Source organism: Salminus brasiliensis, chromosome 10 (assembly GCF_030463535.1).
Source record: "Salminus brasiliensis chromosome 10, fSalBra1.hap2, whole genome shotgun sequence".
NCBI classification, from domain to species: domain Eukaryota; kingdom Metazoa; phylum Chordata; class Actinopteri; order Characiformes; family Bryconidae; genus Salminus; species Salminus brasiliensis.
The window spans coordinates 4,970,358-4,992,878 of record NC_132887.1 but is presented as its reverse complement, the minus strand read 5'-3'; the positions used below and the strand labels follow the sequence as shown (position 1 = coordinate 4,992,878).

The 22,521-nt window shown below is 38.3% G+C and overlaps 2 protein-coding genes across 3 annotated transcripts in view; both read left to right on the top strand.

The window, feature by feature from the left end:
* The window catches only part of ccdc85ca (coiled-coil domain containing 85C, a), a 71,561-nt gene extending 61,627 nt beyond the window's left edge, over positions 1–9,934 (top strand). For both annotated transcript variants that reach the window (XM_072689026.1, XM_072689025.1), the window contains exon 6: positions 1,805–9,934. In XM_072689026.1, the coding sequence (XP_072545127.1) occupies positions 1,805–1,894 (90 nt within the window). In that variant the 3' untranslated portion in view covers positions 1,895–9,934. The remainder of the gene's footprint in view (positions 1–1,804) is intronic.
* Positions 9,935–11,281: 1,347 nt separating this feature from the next.
* setd3 (SET domain containing 3, actin histidine methyltransferase) overlaps positions 11,282–22,521 on the top strand; it is a 38,898-nt gene continuing 27,658 nt past the window's right edge. Inside the window, exons 1-6 of the mRNA XM_072689024.1 lie at positions 11,282–11,362; positions 17,117–17,250; positions 18,272–18,364; positions 18,456–18,604; positions 20,053–20,125; positions 21,820–22,076. Coding sequence (XP_072545125.1) covers positions 17,148–17,250; positions 18,272–18,364; positions 18,456–18,604; positions 20,053–20,125; positions 21,820–22,076 — 675 coding nt within the window. The 5' untranslated portion in view covers positions 11,282–11,362; positions 17,117–17,147. The remainder of the gene's footprint in view (positions 11,363–17,116; positions 17,251–18,271; positions 18,365–18,455; positions 18,605–20,052; positions 20,126–21,819; positions 22,077–22,521) is intronic.

Below are 22,521 nucleotides of genomic sequence, written 5' to 3'. Positions count from 1 at the left end.
ACATTTTACATATCTACATTAATAAAGGAATATCTTATCATATATATATATATATATATATATATATATATATATATATATATCCTGCATGTTTTTATTTCTGATATTAACAAAAAACTGGGAATTTTTTTTTTTTAAATGATCGACAGAGACAGATATATATATATATATATATATAGATATAGATAGAGAGATAGATAGATATATGTGTGTGTGTGTGTATATATATATATATATATATATATATATATATATATATATATGTGTGTGTGTGTGTTTTTATTATTATTATTATTATTTATTTATTTATTTAGCAAACACATTACATTTTTAATTTTCATTTTTGCCCAGTTTTTCTCCCCATTTTTAATAAAGCCTGATACTCTCCCTAATACTCTCCCAATTACTACACATGCTCCCGTCACTGGGAGGGTGAGGACTGACACAGGCGCAACCAGCCACCGCCCTGTTTAAACTGGCGTTGATGCAAAACTCTGAAGAAAGTCCCGGGTACCCAGCTCTAATGCAGCACCTGCTGGCCAGCATCATACTGAAGTGATTTGGGGAGAGAGAAACAGTGATCTACCCACCCGGCAAGAGCAAGGCCAATTTTGCTCTCGTGGGCTCTGGCTGCTGGTGGTTAGTGAAGTAGACTTAATACCAATAGGGCAATCCAGAAGAGCAGCATACAGACAGGGCCAGATCAAGCACACAGATAAACGCTTAGTATGCAGAGACGATGTATGTACTTCTCATGATGCATGGGTCAATATAAATGAAAAAAGGTTTTTTACCTTCTCCTGTAAAATTTCCATTTTGGAGATGGGAGTTTTTGCATGACACTGACGATATAATGAACTACAGACATCACAGCTGAGAATGGTCAGTAATGGTGAGCTGACATAGATCCTGGGAACAGTTTGGGATTGGTGGATAGAGTGCACATATGGCAGTCATGTGTGTGGCTTTGGGATTCCTGGAGTTCAGTAGTGAGTCATTATTGATAGGAGAGGCAAGAAGGATGGCACATTTAGTGTGGTATTTATTTATTTAATTATTATTATTATTATTATTATTATTATTTTTGGCCATATGTTAAATTCTGGAAATAATGGCTATCAAAAACACATGCATTTCAAACAGGGGTGCCCAGACCTGTGCATAGCACTATATGGGCCAGCAGTAAGCTCTGTTAGGGGTGGAGGGACTGTGGGGGTTTGCACTCCCTGTCCTTGTGTTTGTTTGTCTCTCAGATTTGCAGGATTTCCATGGCTTTGATGGGGGACAGTGTTTCAATTCCCCTCCCAGCAGAACCCCACTTTCTTCACGCAGCTTTAATTAGAGGCCTCAGTAAAGCAGCTCAGCGCTGTTTACGGCGCAGTTGTCAGAGCAATTAAAATAACTTCAGTGCAGAGAACAATGCAGCCCTATCAACTCCTGCACCGAGCCGCAGAGAGCTGGAGCAGAGCTGGAGCAGAGCTGGAGGCCTCCGCTCACACACACGTTACAGGCAGTGCAGTCTGGGACCTGGACGCGGACACTGTTCCCGCACGGATGACTCTGTGCTCAGGGCTCTCTCGCCTGTCAAAAGCACAATCGCAGAGATGACATGCAGCTACAATGGAGCCTTTCTTCTCTTTACATACACTGAGCTTTAGAAGAATTAGGCTGCCATCAGCCCCTCTCTGACCGCCCCCTCCACCCCCCAATTTACTCTGTAACCTCTCTATGTGAAGCATTGTATAACACCCACTCTCTCTCTCTCTCTCTCTCTCTCTCTCTCTCTCTCTCTCTGTGTGCTCAGGTGGTGTGGCGTAAGCTCGGCGATGCAGCAGGCACCAAGCCATCCATCCGGCAACATCTCTCTGGGAATCAGTTCAAAGGTCCTCTGTAGCTTCCAGTCCATGACCACAGAGCCTCGCACCAACTGACCAATCCGTCTACAACCGGAGGACCACGACGCCTCAGCGTTATGTAACACTCACAAGGGCACCAGCCCGTAGAACTGCGCTCACAGTATCACACAGCTTCATACCGTCAGTCCAGTCCAGAGCCCTCTCTCACCCTTCAGCTGACCTCTCCATGCTCTGCCTGAAATGCTGTGTTTGCTGTTAGATTGGACAAGCTGTGCAGAACTGTGGCCCATTCAGCCTAATTCACCCTAATTCAGCCTAATTCACCCTAATTCAGCCTAAAAAGGGCTTCGTTTAGAATTGCTGTGGTGTGACAAAGGCAGGGCAGATTGGAAAAAAGAGTCGCAGGTATTGAAAGTGTTGAAAGTTCAGGACTAAGCCAATGCTGCAATTTCTCAAACAGCTTAGTGCTGTAACTTTTAATACTTTCAGTTGTTTATTTAAATACAATATTACCAATTTGATATAGTGTTTGTTTTATTTTAGCTAAAAATAAATAAATAAATAAATAATATATATATATATATATATGAGTAAAACAAATATTTGAATACAAAATAAATACAATAATTATTCATTTACTTAATAATTTAATTTAATTAAATAAATATTAACAAATAAAATGGTAAAAATTGGAATATTTGGCATTCAAAAAATAATATAGTAATGCCATAGTATTGTAATATTGCAATTAGTATTGGCATCAAATGTATGGTATCGTGACAACCCTACAGACACCACCAAGCATTTACCACGTATCAGCATTAGTCTTAATGCATACAGAATAAAATAAAAATCAGAATTTAGTATTTTCTCCAACTCGAAAATTAAACCCTGTCCAACCCGGCCACTGTTGCTATGAAAAGACATTGCATTTGTGGGCGGAGCCTGAACAGGTCAATCTACTGGACTGATAAAGCTATCTGATCAAAAATGATCTTACAGTTATATCACAAGCTAACTTTTTAAGCTATCTATTTACGTACCCTCCAGGGACTCGGGACAGGCAGCTAGTACCCATTTCCCAGTGGAAGTCTCAAGTCTACGCACCTAACACTGTTAGTTCTGTGGTTCTGTGCGAACACTCCTGAGCTGCTGGAGCCAGTGTTCTCAGTCTAAACCTGAATGGCTTCAGATGAACGACTCTATTAAGATAAATGAATGAGACCGAGTCTGGGCAGGGATGCAGTTGTTTTTCTACACTCTCAAAAATAATAAAGGTGCTTCAGTGGGTTCTTTGAGCGATGCCATAGAAGAACCATTTTGGTTCTATAAAGAACAGAGTTCCATGTTTATAATAGAGAGCAGTAAGATTGATGAATAGACCTTTTGCAGGTTTAACGAACATTGTTAATGTAAAAGTTCTTCACCAGTCTAAAGGTTCTTCACTCTCAGTGATGCAATAAAAGAACCTTTTTTGGTTCCATAAAAGAACATGTTTGTAATAGACATGTGTACGTGTGAAGAACCTTTTGCAAGTCTAAAGAACATTTACTTGATGTAAAGGTTATTCACCATTTAAAGGTTCTTTACTCTCAGATGGTTCTTTGAGAGATGCCATAGAAAGAAGCACTTTTGGTTCCATCAAGAACAGAGTTCCATGTTTTAATAGAGATAAGTAAGATTGAAGAACTTTTTGCAGGTCTAAAGAACATTCACTTGATGTAAAGGTTCTTCACCGATTTAAAGGTTCTTAGAGGGATGCCATAGAAAGAAGCACTTTTTTGGTTCCATCAAGAACCATGTCTGTAATATAGGGTGTAAGTGTAAAGATCTTTTACTTGATGTAAAGGTTATTTGCCAATTTTAAGATTTCAAGGTTCTTGACCTGGGTTCTTTGAACGATGCCATAGAAGAACCACTTTTGCTTCTGTAAGGAATAGATCAATTTTTTACGTTTTGCAGGTCTAAGGGACACTTACTTGATGTAAAGGTGTAAAGGTTCTTCACCAATTTAAAGGTTCTTCACTCTCAGATGGTTCCTGGAGGGAAGCAAATATAGAACCACTTTTGCTTCCATAAAAAATAGAGTTCCATGTTTATAATAGAGATCAGTGCGTGTGAAGAACCTTCAACAATGTAAAGATTCTTTATCAGTTTAAAGGTTCTTCATTCCTAAATTGTTCTTTGAGGCGATGAACCTCTTTTGGGTCCATGAAGAACCGTGTTGTAGTAGAGAAATGTGAGCGTGAAAAGACCTTTACATCAAGCTTCTTTAGACCCGTAACAGGTTCCTCACACGTTCTACATTCTTTGCAGAACCAAAGAACCTTTTGAAGCACCTTCACTTTTAAGAGCGTAGAGACACTAATTGGGGGTTTGTGTGAGTTCACAGGCTTCATGCCTTCTTTCTGAGAGCCGGTTCTGCCCAGAGGAACCATTCCCACGTACTGTCCCAGATATACACACTCTGTGCCAGAAGCCAGTCCTCCCCTCGCCCTAATAGAAGCCCCTCGAACACAGAAAAAGGAACAATGATAGCAGCCCTGTTTGTCTGTAATAAGCCATGAGCACATTCATCGTTTTTTTGGGGCATGCATCACTTCATCAGACAGCTCAGACGTCTACAGTTACATTAATCCTCAGTGTGAATCTATTTTTACTTTGAATGTGCTGGATCAGATTTCAAACATTTATCCACCTTATCCTGACAAATGACTGACTGTCTTTTGTCACGTCCTGTGAACTCTTGAGGGCATCTTGAGAACCTTTAGAGAAGATGTCTAAAGGTTTTTAATCCTAAGAGCTTTTTATTTGATACCATATTTGACAATCAAGATAAATGGTCGATAAAGACCATTAAAGACACTGAACACCGTCAGAGCTCTTGTAGTCTGGCCTATCCAGAACTGGGCAAGGTGATCATCGGTATAGTACTAAAGTACTCTATATTATAGTACTGTTATGGTAGGGTTTTGTCCACAAATGCATACTTTCATAGTTACTGTTGTGAGGCTGGAGAAGCTTTACCAAAAAAAAAAAAATCCTATTCAATCCAATGGAAAACTCAATACACAACTCTTCTGGTCATAGCAGCACACTGGACACACCACTATAAGCCAGATCGTGTTGCAGAGTAGATGCTGAAACTAGGGTTCTAGATTCCGGTGTGTGTCATGGCTTCAAATGGCTCACTTTTAAGCAAAGTTGGACGACACAGGCGTCTGTTAGCTAGTGCTGGGGGGAGTTATGAACAGGTGGGTTAAATGGCAGCACCAAAAATATGACATGGTGCTACTAAGGGATCTTAGAGGAACCATAAAGAACATTTTTGTAAAGAAGCTGTGAGTGTAAAGAAGCTGTTCTCAGACTTTTAGATGTTCTAAATGGTTCTTAATGGAACCAAAAGTGTTTTTTCTATGACAAAGAACCCTGTAGCACCTTTATTTTTAAGAGTGTAGGAGCTCTTTACCACAAAATGTATGGAAAGCAACACTGTCACCTGTCTAACTGTGTTAGTGCTTATTGGAGCAATATTTGCCTAATATTTGCCAAAAAATTTGGAAAACTAAGAACAATAAAATGTCAAATATGGGCCCTTTAAATTAGCTGGATAAGCAAGAAGAAAAACTGAGTGTTATATAGCAGCTCTACGTATAAATTGTAGAAATCTGATGCAAATAATTCATGTATTTTGACAAAAAGGCACAAGTGTGCTACAGCTCTCATCTGGTTGGACAGACCATTTGCCAGGACTCGTCCAGTCTAGCAACACCAGCTACAGAAAGTATGCACCTGTGGACAGAGCATGGGTACGTTGGTTAAACTGGGCACTGTGTAAACACTCCACTCTCTGTATGGAATCTGTAATGATCTAGAAGTACAACCTCTGCAGTTAAGGCAGAGATTTCTGAACCAGGCTTGCTCAATTCTGTGTGGAACTGAACTATGAGGTACTGCCAAGCGTTGCCAACATTGTCTGGGGGCACGTAGCTTAGTTTGTCATCTTGTCATCTTGAGTTTAGCTTGAGATTTACCTCTGCTGCTTAGGCCTAGACTAAAAAAAGCAAACAGTAGGCAGAGGTCTTATTGTATATGGCTGCTGTCACACAACCCAAGTCCTTGTATCTCCATTTTTGCTTATTTTTTATTTGCATTTTCACTTTATGGTATAATACGAATCTGGCAGTTGTTTTTTTATGTCATGTCCAAATTTCTTAAAGAAATGGACCAATAGAAATGCTCCAAACTGACTTCCATTAAAAGTCCAGAAGGTTTTTTCCTTCGGCTGTAAAATTGACATTTTAGAGATACAAGGTTTTTGCATGACAGCGACATGTTCGTGACATTTAGCAGTCATGTATGAGGAAGGTCTCTAGATAAGGAACTGTGCAGCAAGTGAGGTGTCTTTACTGAACTCTGCGTGTACTATGTACGATCCCTTAGGTGCATACCGTCGCTGTCATATCAAAAACTGTCTGACCTGAGCAATTCCCAGCAAATGGGCCCAAGGAACAAAGGATCCACACTCAAAACCTGGAGTTTTTTCCTAAAAACGTACCATTTCTGAGATACGACAGCGACACCATGCGAGATAGTGGCGTAGAACTGCCACAAAAGATATTTGCTGCATTCGTGCAAAGCTCTTGTGAACAGTGGAAACACAGTGGTCACAGGATATCACTGCTAGACGAGTCTCCTGTCCATGCTCTGGCTGATTTGCTAATCACATCATCAAGCTTGGGCTGGTGTCATTCACAGTAGCTCAGGAGCATCTACGTGTGCATCACAGGGTTTACGACAGATGTGTCGGGCAGAGAGCTGCAGAAGAGTCGTCTTTCAAATAAGCATCCATATGATGGTACAGAATCCATGTAGGAGAATGCAGAGTTAGGAGTCTTGCCCAAGGACTCTTACTGGTGTAGTATGGTGCACCAGCCATCTACATAAGCATTCAACTGTCTTCAAGCTGCATAAACATCAACTGTCATAAAGGCTGTGATGTCATTTCCCCTCAGATTAGTTTGTGGGAATAAGGCCTTATGAATGTGTATGCCAGGTGTCATGATAGGCTTATGTAGGTGTTGTACGTACATTCATCCCTAGGAATGCTGCCTTTCACTACAGTGGTAACGATTCCTAGATAGTGCCAGTCAAAATGTCTAGACACACCCACTCATCAGCCCTTATTCTCCCACATTTTAAAAGGCGGCGTAACTATGAAATTGCACAAATAGAGCAAAATAAGCGTTACCCCGCTGGTGCTCATTGTTAATAATATAAGGGACACTATATGTCCAAATATTTATGGACACCCTTTCTAATGAATGCATTCAGCTACTTTAAGTCGCACCCGTTGCATGCAGCTTGTCTAGTTCCTGTAGAGAAGTATTGCCAATAGAATAGGACTCTGTGGAGCAGATAAACATGAGCCTATTGGCACCATGCTGCCTAATGCCAGACGTGGACTAAAGGGGTATAACCACCCCCCCCCCTTTCCAGGCCCAAGCCCGCTTCTCTAGCCAACCTTTAGGCCACAGCTGCATAAGGTGTGTTTAAAGTTTTGACTGGTACTGTACTGACAGCAGTCCTAGAGCACATGTAGACTCTCCAAAACCCCCAAACCAGAATTCCTGCAGCTCTCTGACCCGGTATGTGTGTGAGAACCCTGTTTTAAAAGCACCCACAGTCTCAGAGGGGGTCAGCCAAGCGAGCATGTACAGTTCTTATTGGAGCTCCGCAGATCTGATAAGCCATAATTTTGTATTTTACTACGTCAAATCAAAAGTGTTTCAGCATCTTCTGAAACCTCTGACTGGACTTTCCGACCGGTCAGTTAACACCCAGCTTTTGGTGATTCTCATTGAAATTCTACGTTTCTTAAAGCACGTTTTCAGTGCTGCTCTAAACCCAGCTGGCCACCAGCGTCAATAAACGCTGACATCTGGTTGACGTGGGGCGTGACGTCAGGTGATCCGAATTCATCGCCAGAACAACGTCTAGTGCCATCGTCAGTTCGACGTAGAAAAGTGACGACAGCTGATGCTGAGGTTTTGTTGGTTTGAAGTTGTGATGTTACGTACAATCCAAAATCCAACGTCTTCCAAACGTCACATGCCAATGTCATAGTGACGTTAAATTCCAGCGTCTGCTAAATTTTATCGTGTTAACGTCCAACCAACATGAAATTATCTATTTGTCATTGTCTATGTCATTAGACGTTTATATGCTGGTGATTTTAGGTAATGGTGTTAAGTAACCAAAATTCAACATCTGTCTAACGTTGGAGCTTACGGTCAACCCAGTGCTGTTTGTTTGTGGATATATGTGACTTTGATTTCCAGTTCGACATCTGTCCAATGTTTGGGTTTGACCAATTGACGTCTACTCGGTTTTCATTTTCAACTAAAATCAACGTCTGCACAATGTTGGGGTTTGACATGAATCCGATCTGATGTCAGCCCAAATTTAATGTCCAACCAAAATTCAACATCTGTTCAACATTAAGTTTTTACATCAACCCAATTATAATATTTTTTAAAATATCAACATCAGTACAATGCTTAGTTTTGACGTCAACCCAAATTTAATTTACAACCAAATTCAACATTTGTACAACGTTAAGTTTTGACGTCAACCAAATTTTTAATTTCTAATCAAATATCAACATCTGTACAACGTTTGGTTTTGACGTCAACTCAATTTTAATTTGCCATCTAAATTCAATGTTTGGTACAATGTTTAGATTTGACGTCAACCAAATTTGTATTTGTATGCAAAATTTATTGTCTGTACAAAATGTAATTTTCAGTTGAAATGTAACATTTCTACAACATTAAGTTTGCCGTCAACTCAATTTGAATTTGTCATCAAAATTCAACATCTGCAAAACGTTAAGTTTTGACGTCGACCCAATTAAATGTTTTATTAAAATGTAACATCTATACAATGTTAACTTTGTCGTCAACTCAAATTTAGATTTTCAATCAAAATTCAATGTCTGCAAAACGTTAAGTTTTGGTGTCAACCCAATTAAAGGTTTTATTAAAATGTAACATCTATACAATGTTAAGTTTGACGTCAACTCAAATTTAAAATTTCAATCAAAATTCAATGTCTGCAAAACGTTTAGTGTTGGTGTCAATCCGATTCTAATTTAATAACAGAAATTCACGCTCTGTACAGAGTTTGGTTTTGACGGCAGCCCGAATTTCATTTATCAACCAGAATTCACCGCCTGTTCAACGTTACTGCCCAACGTCTGTCTGACGTTAAATTGGCGTCTGGTGCCTGCTGGGAAGTCACATTCTTATTGGATGGATTTAGTTGGTTTGTTAATGACCCAGGATGCAGCAGGTGGCTTTTGGCAGTCTGTGTGTGGATGACATCCTTATTATTGTTATTGTTATTGTTACTTTTTTATGTCTGATATGCTAATAAACAAAATGAGCAGCAATCATTTGAAAACCGAGAAATGAAAATTGTTTATATTTGATATTTCTGTGAAAAAGGACAGCGGTTGGACTGAGGTCAGCTACAGTGCGTACTGTTATTAGCACAGTGTATTCTGTTGGGCCTGAAGGGTTTTAAGGTGAAGGCATGGTGATTACGGCCATATGAATAAGTGTGCAGGTACGAGCGCACTCATTCGCTCTTAAAACTATTTTTGACAAGAAAAAAGTGTCCTTTGTAAACATGTAGTCTGAACTACTGACTTTTTATATTTGTTAATCTGAAAAAGCACAAAGTAAATCACTAACTGATATTTTCCTAATGTTTCCTTCAAATGCACTGCTTCTTTTGTGAACGAGGATTCGACGTGGCATCTGTAATTAAACTCAGTGTTCTGTTGTAGTGTGTTTATGTGAGAGACATGAGCAAGCCGCTGTATTTCTAGGAGATATGCTGTGTAAATACACGTTCCTGTAGAATACCTGTAACTAGCATGCGTTTATATATTTTTTTTTTTCATAAACTGTACGTAGGAGAGGAGTGAGCAGTATTTTAGAAGATGAAAGCTGTCAAAATGAAATTAATGGACCTCCTGTAGATGATTTCAAATAAACTGAACACTCTTTGTACTGCTGCCTGTCTGTCTTACTGTGGGAAGTAAAAGGGTGTTGGCTGAAGAGCAAGGGTGACACCTACTGCACACTCACTGCCAGTGCATGCTTCTGAAACACCAATAAAAGTCCCTAGAGTACTTCAACTCACCCCTTTGGCAAAAGTAGGAAAAAATGAAGAATTTAGAAATAAACAGAAATCCGAGAAATTATGTGGAAGTGGGAAGTGTTTGTATAAATAGCAGAATATTTTTTCCACATTGTATGAATATTTGAATCAATTCTTCAACGCAAGGTTTTTATATGAGACATATACACACACTGTAATTAGACTTTGGTCTAAGTTGGTGTAGAAATCAGATTTCACTTGCATCTGAACACACACACACAATATATATATATATATATATATATATATATATATATATATATATATATATATATATATATACTTATATACTTATATATACAATATATATATATATATACTATACTACTTTGCCTATTATTGTATAATGGCACATGGTATGTTTCTAAATAAACATGAAATTCGATAATGTATAAAACATATAAAGCCAATATATTTATATTCCCAATATAATATAATAGCATTCCTTATAATAAAATAATGAAAATGATAACAACAACAACAATAATAATAATAGCTATAGTGGAATTTATATACATGTATTATTATTATTATTATTATTATATACTGTTGTTGGTTGTGGTGCTGTTATTGCTATTATTATTATTAGTAGTAGTAGTAGTAGTAGCAGTAGTAGTAGTAATATTGTTGTTATTATTATTGTTATTATTATTATTATCATTTTCATTATTTTATTATAAGGAATGCTACAAAATAAACACTTATAAAAGTATAATATATAACACTTTGTTTATATATTTTTGTTATAATATAAGAAATATTTATGTGCACATTTACTACAATTAATTACTACAACTACAATTAAACTAGAGCTATAATTAATATAATGTAATTAATGTAATCAATGTATCTTAATTAAATGCAGGATTAATTAAGACTGAAATTAGTAAGCCTAGTTGCTGCTGCAGGACTTTTATTCTATGAATCTCAGCTCCTCCAACTCCAGCCTTTTATGGTAACTTCATCCACCCAGTAAACTTCCAGCCGTGCTTTACTGCTCGTTCAGTGACACCAACCTTAGTGCAGCCGAAAAAACGGCTGATTGACAGACTTTCCGACCAATAAAATAAGTGAAGCTTTGAGACGGGCATTTGCAGCAGCCAATGAAAAGCCAGTCTGCAGTGATGTGGGCGGGGGCACGCGTGGCTCATGCAATCAGCTTCACACAGCCGATTTAGAGGGCGGGGTTTTGTCAAGAGGAGGCGAAGGGTTAGGCTGCACCAGTCCAGCTCGTAAGTGGACGGGGATTGACAGCGAGCTCCTTTGGCCTTTTCCAGGTAGTTTCAGCTGCATTACTACTTTGTGTGGGGGTTATTTAGCAGGCGTGGGTGGTGCAGGTGGAGGCTGCCTATCTGAGCCCAACTGCGTGGGGTTGCCACTGCCTGCTGGTGGGGTTTGGGTTGGGAAAGCTGCGAAATGCTCCTGCATGCTGGAAGGCAGGGCTGCATTAGTGCTGGTGGTGCAGCTGGTGGTGCTGGTGGTGGTGCTGGAGGTGGAGGAGCTGGAGTGGACTGGTGTGCAACGCCTGTTGAAACTGGTTCGGTTCTGTGTGCTTGGGAACACAGGGCCAGACACTGGCTCGTGCTTCTCCATGACTCTGGGAGTCTGGGCCTCCTGCAGAAGTATATGGGGCTGCAGCAGCAGCTGCAGCAGCAGCAGCAGCTAGAGACCCTTAAAGGCCTGTAGTGTTGCAGGGATCAGGGGTTTCCTTCTGGGGGTTATGCCAAACATGCTTGTCTGCAGTGCTCTTCCCTCTTTAATGTTGATCAAATTCATGCAGGAACAGTAATAAGCAGTAATAAAGTCTCACACAGCTACAATAGCTTGTTTGCAATGAGCTGTTCTGCTCTTTTTCCTGTTCAAGTGAACCCAGACTAAAGCCTCTATGTCTAAAAATAGTTTATGTCTTATAATAGGATCTAAAATGATGTCGAAACCCCATTAAGACTTACTAAACCCCATTTTTATTAAGCCCGTTCTGTTGTAGTTAGGTGGTTTATTTTTGGAAGGGGTGCAGGTGGTCTTGGGGTCTAGGGCGGTCATGATGACTCTTCTTCTGGATGTTGTATTGTCCCAGAAATAATTGCAATAATCCATATTCATGTCATTAGGGCTGGGTGATATGATGGTGTTTTATCGAATTGTGAGAAATCTAAAATTATTTTTTGGTTGTTTATGAAGAGAGACAAATCCAGTCATGAGAACAAGTGTAAGGTAGGATCTTTTATGTAGCCGTGATCCGTTTAACATTACATTTACATTTAAGGCTGTTTACCCAAGAAAAACCTCAGCTAGATTAAATAGACTAATAATTCAAAGATCCTCTAAGTTTAGACATTTAGACTCTACTAAACGCAAGTCAGTAAGGAGACCATAGTACTCTTCTCTTCGCCTGAGTACTCCCAGAAGAGGAGGGTCTTCAGTCTGGGTTTGAGGACTCTGGACTCTGCTGTTCGGACACCCAGGGGAAGTTCGCTCCACCACTTCGGTGCAGGACAGAGAAAAGCCTGATTTTGAGGGATGGCGGGTCGAGCCGAGCTGTACTTGAAGCTCGAAGGGTCGAAGCTCTTGGTGCGGATCGACTTTTGACCATTGCCATCAAGTACGGAGGGGCTGGTCCGTTCTTGGCTCGGCTTCTTGGCTTTGTAGGCCCTCTACCAACCTCTCAATCCTCTCTGATGTAGAATATGGTCCTGATGTGAATACTGTGAAAAATATTGATATTCTGATATATCTTGAAATATCTGGAGATAGCAACCATTTGATGCAGCAACAAAAATATCGGCCTTCTAGAGGGATATTTGTCTATTTTTACTGTACAGATATATTTAATAATGTTGAATAGGGCTGGGCGATATGGTAAATATATTATCACGATATTTATCGCGATAAACATAATTGCAGCTATTCAGATCCTCTCCTGTACTGGCAGAACAGTGAATTTTACATAAAATCTGCTGCACTTTGACCATTTAAACCAGGCTAATTACACTGTCTGTAATGAAACGTGCAGCGGATCAGTGTTTATTATGTTTGGGAAAGCATATTGTGTATTCGGATAAGAAAACGAATCACAATTCAATCTGGGCATTGATGATATTTTATCATATCGTGATCGATTTTGTTATTGTGATACAGAGTAAGCTTTTCTAGCCATATTGAGGAGACAGTTAGTGCTTAATAAACACTGGTCAGCTGCAGGTTTCATTAGTAAGAGTGTGATTAGACTGAAGGGTTAATTAGATGAAGAGCAGCAGATGTTGAATATAAATCACTGTATTCAGTACAGGAGAGGATCTGAATAGTAGTTTATAAGAATCTGTCGCGACTGATGTTTTTAGTCTGTTATTGAATATATTGTGATAAAAAGTCTTTAAATATCGTGATATTAGGATGAAATATTGTCATATTGCCCAGCTGTAGTATCGATCATGGGACAAGCTTTTTTTAGTGTCTTCATAGTCAGACTTCACGTGAAAATGCTGCCAGTTTTATTTATTTATTATTTTTATTTTATCATTTTTTAATGTAATTTAAACCTTTTCTTTTTTTTAATAATATGAAACCCAGCAAAATCACATTCATAGACAGTCAGTCTGACAACAGCTGCAGCTGCTCTGAATCGGGGGGGCTAATTCAGGTCAAAGCCCACCTGTAAACGTCTGTAAACCACCTGTGACTGACCGACTCCGGTGGAGCGTCAGCTGTTGAAAGGACAGAAAGCTTTTAGATCTGTAGCCACTCGCTAAGCTAGTCATCGCTTTGCTAGCTGGACTAAAGCTCCACTGAGTATCACACAGCCCAGTGCAGCTGCTCTGCTGACCGACCGACCGACTGACTGACCGCTGAGCTACAGACACAAGTGTTGACCATAAAACCTGGTGTCTTAAAGAGAGCGCAGTCGGGCGCCGGGTGTTGGGAGGGACAGTAAGGTGAAGTGAGAGACGGTGTGTTAGGACTCATAGCTGGCAATCTAGGCTTGGACAAGGCTAGCAGGCCAAACACTACAGCACATTTTCTGTCTGTCTGTCTATCTATGTATATGTCTGTCTGTCTATCTATCTATCTATCTATCTGTCTATCTATCTATCTATCTATCTATCTATCTATCTGTCTGTCTGTCTGTCTGTCTGTCTGTCTGTCTATCTATCTATCTATCTATCTATGTATATGTATGTCTGTCTGTCTATCTATCTATGTATATGTCTGTCTGTCTATCTATCTATCTATCTATCTATCTATATGTCTGTCTATCTATCTATCTATGTATATGTATGTCTGTCTGTCTGTCTATCTATCTATCTATCTATCTATCTATCTATGTATATGTATGTCTGTCTGTCTGTCTGTCTATCTATCTATGTATATGTATGTCTGTCTGTCTGTCTATCTATCTATCTATCTATCTATGTATATGTCTGTCTGTCTGTCTCTATCTATCTGTCTGTCTGTCTGTCTCTATCTATCTGTCTGTCTGTCTGTCTCTATCTGTCTGTCTGTCTGTCTGTCTGTCTCTATCTGCCTAGCTGCCAGTCAGCCTCCCATATCTGTACACATGTAGATATAATAAGAATATAACAAAGCAGTTAAAGTGTCACATGCAGTAAATAAGGCTCATAAATATTATCATAAATATTTTGCAGATGTACTAGCAGATGTGTCGTCATTTTGAAATACCTTCAACATATTCAAATATGATATTACCACTACACTGCCAGATCCTAAATACATAATGAGAAATATCGTTCAGTGCTGTTTTTTAATATTGTTTTTCATGCTTTTGTCGGTGCTCATTTGAACCAAATATGTCTCTATCAGAGTTATACACACCTGTTTAAGGTTTAACCTCACAAGCCCTGGGCGTGCTGGGCGGTATGCTAAAAACACAATCACAAGTCATTTTTCACGATACACAATATTCATCACAATACATGTAATTACAGACTAAATACATCAGTATTGTCAGATTCTTAAAAACTACTATTCAGATACTTTCCCAGACTGAATATAGTGATTTTTATTCAACATCTGCTGCTCTTCATCTAATTACACCAGTCTAATTACACTGTCATATGTACATTTGTCAATAACAAAGTTTATCACAATAAGATAAAATATCGTCTGACACGATCTGACCCGAGCATTAAATATAATTACGCTGAATTCTTTAATCTGCACTTATTTCATACAGGATTAAAATGATCAAAAACTTACAATATTTCTTGTTTAGGTCCAGTGTAACTCTAGTAGATCATTTAGTGTCACTTTTAAAGGTTTAGTCAGAATGATGAAGAATGAAAAAGTAGTGTTGCACCAATATCCATACTGTATCAGTATCTGTGCCGGTACTGGCTCTTAAATACAGTATCAGTAATAGAAAACACTGATACCATGAAGCCTACTGATGCTCTACATTTATATATATATATATATATATATATATTATTTTATTTATTTATTTATTTATTTATTTTTTTACACACATTTTATTTTTGCGTAATTTATTATCATACCAAACATTTAAACAGCCAGTCATAAATAGTTATTATCATTAAACAGACTCTTAATAGAACTTTTACATGACAGCACCTTCTGTTTCAGTGTGGTGTTTTTGGGGGGGTTTGGTAGTTTGTTAGTTAGTTGAGTTTCAGCAGAAGTGAAACTTAGCCCGATTATGCTTCCCTACCTGCACATGTTTCTGCATTTTGGCCATTTTTTATTTTTCATAGCTCTGAAACTTATCAAATTGTGCAGTTCCTCAGCCTGTAAATGCTGTTCTTTCAAGCTTATTAGATTTTATTTGGGAGAAGATATTAAAAAGTACAACCTGTAAAAAGTGGAACACTAGAAATATCAGGATTTATTGCCTTCTGTCAAGTTTTTCAGTCTTTCAGAGTTAGTATCAGTATCGGTATTCGGTATCAGCAGATACTTGAAAATCTGGTATTGGTATCAGAGAGGACAAGGTGGTATCGGTGCTTCTCTAATATGAAATGAACTGTCAGTAGCCGCTCAAGCCAGACTTGCATCCTATGCAGATGGCGATAATTGTATGTACAAAGCTTTACCTTTACCTTATAGGTAAAGCTGGGCAATGTGACAGTATTTTATCGTATCATGATAAATTTTAAATCGTTGTACTCTATGCTTTTATGAGTATATCGTGGATATCGTCAGTGCTTAAAGAGCACTGATTAACTGCACATTTCGTTATAAAGAGTGTAATCAGTCTAATAAAATAGAGTGCAGCATGTATTGAGTAAAAATCATGGTACTCAGTATGAGAGAGTATTTGGACTTTTACGCTATTGGTGTATTTTGTTTACAGTTCGCGGTTCTTAAAAAAAAAAAATGTCTTTAAATATCGTGATAATTTTTTTCCATATCGCCCAGCTCAGGTTATAGGTTATGATTAGGTTGTACTCCCATTATGTATATGTGTTCATTTTTTTTGCATGGTTTAGTGTGAAAGCCTTTCAGAGACTATATATATTATATATATACTATATATATAATATACTATATTTATGTATTTATTTATTTGGCTTAAAGACCATTGAGACTGCCAGACTTGGTGACCTTCACTCCAGAATGCAGATAAACTGGCATTTTTTGCAGTAATGGATCTTTCAACCATGTTGCCTGTTCTTACTGAGGCTAACGGGACAGCTAAAAGGTTCAGGCGGTGGTTATTAGGTGGTAGCACTGCAGCAGTTTGGCTTTGTAACTCTGAACGTCTGGGAAATCTCGACACTGAGGCATTTTATCTTGGTATTTCATCCTGATTCAGCGTGGTTAAAACTTTTACAGCAGTTATATAGTATACAATAGCAGTGTCGCCCTCTAGTGGACAGTTAACGCAAGTGGCATTACAAGCCCAGGACTCCACAGTGTCCTAAACAGTTTAGTGAGTTCTCTGCCCAGTCGTCTGATTTAACTCTTGAGTTTCAGGTGTGTAGCAGCAGTGAAATCATCAGCCACAGATGACTGTTTTGGCTCATGCTCTCTTTTAATGTTCATGTTTTTCTTAGAAAGAAACACAGAAAGTAACGCAGCCAGACAATGGGCAAGAAGAGTCGAGTGAAGACTCAGAAGTCTGGGACAGGAGCCACAGCGGTGGTGTCCCCCAAAGAGATGATGAACCTGATCTCTGAACTCCTACAGAGTGAGTAAAACTCCCAGACGTTACTTCACTAACACAATCGATGTCATATTAAAGAAAGATTAACATAATTTAAAATCAGAAGTAATAAAGAAATCTCAAATATTCAATTATTTAGTGAGATTCAAAAAGCAGAGGATTCAACAAAACAGAGGTGTCCAAACCATTGCATGTGACTGTAAAATTTGAATTTTTTTATATAAATTTTACAAATAAAATAATTAATATATATTTTAATATTTAATATATATATTTTTTAATTGTTGATTTGAAGTCCTCTGCAGGAACATTTATAACACACACACACACACACGCAATATATATATATATATATATATATATATATATATATATATATATACAGTCGCAAAATAGATTTTACCTTTACATTTCATTTAAAGTTCATGTGGATTAAACTAATTACCTGTAAATAAATAGAGCGTTTCTATTGGTCCACTCATCCAGAATAATTTGCACAGTGTACAGAAGCAGCAACAGGGTTCAAACTATTGGGATAACTAAAAACTGACAAAAATAGAGATGCGTGTTTTTATTGGATATATATATATATATACCTGCTGTCCAATAAAAACACATATCTCCATTTTTGTCTGTTTTTATGTTATATAATTTTCTGATTATTTCCCCTAAATATGTTCAATTATGTTCACTAAGCAAAATGTGCCCAGACATTTTCATATGATTGTATACTGTGTGTTAATATCAGAAACTGATCACATTCAGCAGGCAGTTGCTCAAAAAACTAAACAAAAATAACCAGCATCAAACAGATGTTTAGATTTGACCACTATTTTAATCCATATCCAACAGTTTTCACAACCCTGCACCTAACTTTAATAAAGTATAAAATAACTGATTTATTAGAATTGATTAGAATTGATCATTAGAATTAATAGAATGAATGCACCATTTTTAACCAGCCGGTTTAACTGTTTTATTTATTTGTTTTATTATTGCTTTACCTGCAGTTTCATGTTAAGCTGTGTTCATCTGTGTTTATTAGAATGCAGCAGTGCAGCTCCTTCAGCAGGGAAAGAGTGGGAGGAGTACGTGCAGATCCGCGCCCTGGTGGAGAAGATCCGCAAGAAACAGAAAGGTGCGCTCTGCAGTTTAAACCAACGAGAAGGCCAGAACCACCTCACTGTGGGCTGATCTGATAGCACTGTCTGTGTCCTCCTCTGTTGCAGGGGTCTCTGTGGTGTTTGACGGCAGCAGGGAGGATTATTTCCCTGAGCTGATGTCTTGGGCAGCAGAATGCGGTGCATCCTGCGATGGCTTTGAGATCAGCAGCTTTGCTGATGAAGGATATGGTCTGAAAGCCACCAGAGACATCAAGGTTTGTGGTGTTCTTTGAGTAATTGGAGAATTTTAGGGCCCGTTATGTGTCTCATGTGTGAATAATACGTTTAAAAAGTACTAAAAGTATATAAATGTGATATAGACATAATCACACAGTGAAATATGATGCCATGAGCATTTATATTGATAAACCAAATCCTGTGACCACAGGAAATGACATAATTTAAGCAAAAATGAAGTAATTTACTTTATTTGGATAGGACACTCTAGCCCATTGTAGATTATCTACAGATGTCCAGTTTATTAACAAACTGTCTGGTGAAAAACAGTGTTAGGGGTTTTGTGGTATGCGGTGGTCAGTACTCAGTCCACAAAAGTAACCATCAGTGAACCCACCAGTGATCTGGGTCATGGGCACCTGAAGCTCATTGATGCGATCCATAAAGGCTCCACCTCACAATTTCTAGGACTTAAAGGATCTGCTGCTAATGTCTGCTAATGCCAGATACCACAGCAGGACACCTTCAGAGGTCTTGTGGAGTCCATGCCTGGAATGGTCAGATCTGTTGTGGTGGCATGAGGGGGACCTACTCAGTGTTGGGCAGGTGGTATTAATGTTATGGCTGATTGATGTATATACTTGGTGAGGAATATACAGCACCCAGAGTAAGCTCAGAGTTCAGTTCAGTGTAAAGTATTCATTAATCAAACCAGAATTTTGAACCACCTGATCTAGCATCTGAGAACCAGAGCTTACTGTAAGAACGGTAGATCTCCTGGACTGGAGCCCCCCCACCCCCCCAACCTTGTGTGCTGGCTGTAATGTAGAAATTAGTTGTCTGCAGTTTTCTAGATGGCCAGAATCTTGCTTTTTACAGAGCGATGGATTCTTATTCCAGTCGAATGTTGACGAATTGATCAACGCAACCAAACCAGCATTTTACCAGACAGGTTTTTACTGGAGAAATCAATGTTGTCCACTTCCTCTCAAAAGCAATGTGATTGCTGTTACATATAGATGGAATAATCATTGTCATTTTCCTCAGCGCAACTTGTTAGCTTATTAGAAACAGCCTGAATTGCGGTGTAACCTGAGCATTGACGGTTGTGGAAAAATAGAAGTTATCGATTGGTCAGCGTTTGCTTTCAGACGAGGCTGAGTTCAGTGGTCAATACGCTTCCATATGGCTGCGGCGCGAGTCCTTATTGACGTTTTCAATTGCCTCCATTCATGCTGCTCGAAGCCCTAAAACTATAATGTACTCAGCTATTAAATGACCCAGCACAACAGAGTGCGCAATTATTGCCCCATTTGGATTATCCTCATTTAGCTGGATTGTGTTTGAATTTGGTGATGAGAGGCCGGCGCTCTGCACTGCTGTTCTCACGTCTGTCTGGTCTGAGTCTAAGATTAACCGCTGTACCTGAGTCGCTTTTGCTCTGTTCCTTATTCACTTACTCACCCACTCTTTTTGCCATATGCAGGCAGAGGAGCTGTTTCTGTGGATCCCTAGGAAGATGCTGATGACCGTAGAATCAGCTAAAAACTCTGTTCTTGGTGAGTTCAGAAGAATTTCAGATTTGGTTTTGATCCTTAGCGTCGACAAGTTTCGTCCCCAGTCTGCATGCACACCTGATCTGCATACTATTACATTCTCAGGTTCAGGTATTGAAGACATTGTCTGTTTAATGTGGATATTTTGTAAGAAATACTGATTGTAGGTGGATAAATTCTGGTAATTAATAATAAAAAGAATTTAAAAAGGTTAATGTATAAAATGAAAAATATTTTAAATGTATAAAATGAAAAAAAATAAAAAATAAATATATCTTAATTTCTAATATATTATATATCTTAATTACTACTATATATATATATATATATATATATATATATATATATATAAATATATAATAATTAATCAAAAACCTTTTTTTTTTTCTTATTTAAGCGTTTGATCGATATTGAGAGATCAAGGTAATATAACTAAATAGGTCTTGCACAATATTGGAAAAACTGACATTGCTATATTTGTTTTTTTTCCTATATACTGTCCAATGAAAAACATGTATTTCCAAAATGGGAACTTTACAGGAGACTGAAGAAACTGTTCTTAACTTTGAATGGAAGTCAATGTAAAATCAAAGTTTTCAATCAAAGTAATTAAGGTCAATTCTGATGGTCCATTCGTCAGAATAATGTACACAGTCTACAGAAGCTTCTACAGAATTCAAACCAAGGAGGAAAAAATCGAGATGCATGGTTTTCATTGGACAGCAGCTATATATATATATATATATATATATATATATATATATATATATATATATATATATATATATATAAAACAAAGACCAGGACGTCTGGAACAATGCACTTTGGGAAGGTGATATATATATATATATATATATATATATATATATATATATATATATATATATATATTATTAATGATACACTTGCTATGTCCAGTATTGGAGTAAAATTAATTATTCTGGTCATATATATAACCTGCCTGAGAACAGTGTGAATTTAATGTTGCATTTAATTTAATTTGCCTTGCATGACCTTGCACATCCGGCAGTGTGGCTGTTGGACATGCACGCCTTTTAATGATGCTGCTAAAATGTTTTATGTATATAAAACAGCTCTAACTAAACACACACAACTGAAATAAAATATATTTTAAACATTATTTATAAAATTAAATTAATCTGTTTTTTTCTGTGAGGGGAAAAAGTTCTAACCCTCCACATTTATTACCACCAAAAATGTGTAGAATTAAAATCCGGAGCAGAAAATCAGCTGCAGAGGATCAGATCAGAACATGGTTGGAGAGGATTATTCTGGAGGAGTCTTAGTGTCTTATTTAAACCTCAGACGTTTAGCCTGGTCTGCTCTGGATGGTTGAAGTGAGAGGTGAAGAAGATCACCATGGCCAGATCCAAAGAGTTCTCTGAGGCCTTCAGAAAAAAGCTTGTAGATGCAGATGAGTGGGGGAAGGGGGAAGTCTCCAACAATCCTAAAAATGTCATCACTGGACCTCCAGGTAGATTTTGCCACAGTTTATGTCAGAGTCCAGCATCTACCTCCTGGGAGGTGTGTAAGAAAGAAACCCTTACTGTCTTAAGATTCACCTTCCCAAAGTGCATTGTTCCGGACGTCCTGGTCTTTGTTTAGGTTCTCTGGCAATCGTAAGTGTAAATCTGCTCACTATGATGAAGTTTACTTTGTGCTGAACTCTGTTTCAGGCCCTTTATACGGTCAGGACCGGATCCTGCAGGCCATGGGCAACGTCACTCTGGCCCTCCACCTGCTCTGTGAACGGGCAAACCCTGCTTCTCCCTGGCTGCCCTACATCAAGACCCTGCCCGGTGACTATGACACCCCTTTATACTTCGAGGAGGAGGAAGTGCGCCACCTGCTGGCCACTCAGGCCATTCAGGACGTCCTGAGCCAGTACAAGAACACAGCGCGTCAGTACGCTTACTTCTACAAAGTCATCCATGTGAGTCCATTAATTCATATTACCATTTATTTAGAGCATTTGTAAGAGCAAACCCCTCAATCCTCTCCAACCATGTTCTGATCATCTGCAGCTGACGTTCTGCACCTGGGTCTAATTCTACACATAATAAATAAATAAATGTAATTTATTTCTATAAATTATATTTTATAAATGATATTGAAAGACTGTCTGTTTCAGGTGTGTGAGTTTAGTTATATTAAATATTATATAAGAGATTTATATTAATTCTCTTAGTATTGATCACATATAGATCAAATGACCAGATTAAAAAAAAATGCAGGTACATACATTATTTGCTTAATTTAACATATTTGAGGGGGGATGTCTTTTATTTTATTATATAATGATGGAATAGGCCATTGGTTTATTATTCCCAAGCTTTCCGGAGTCATTGGCTCCTTTAAGCAGCCTCTGCCACAACTTA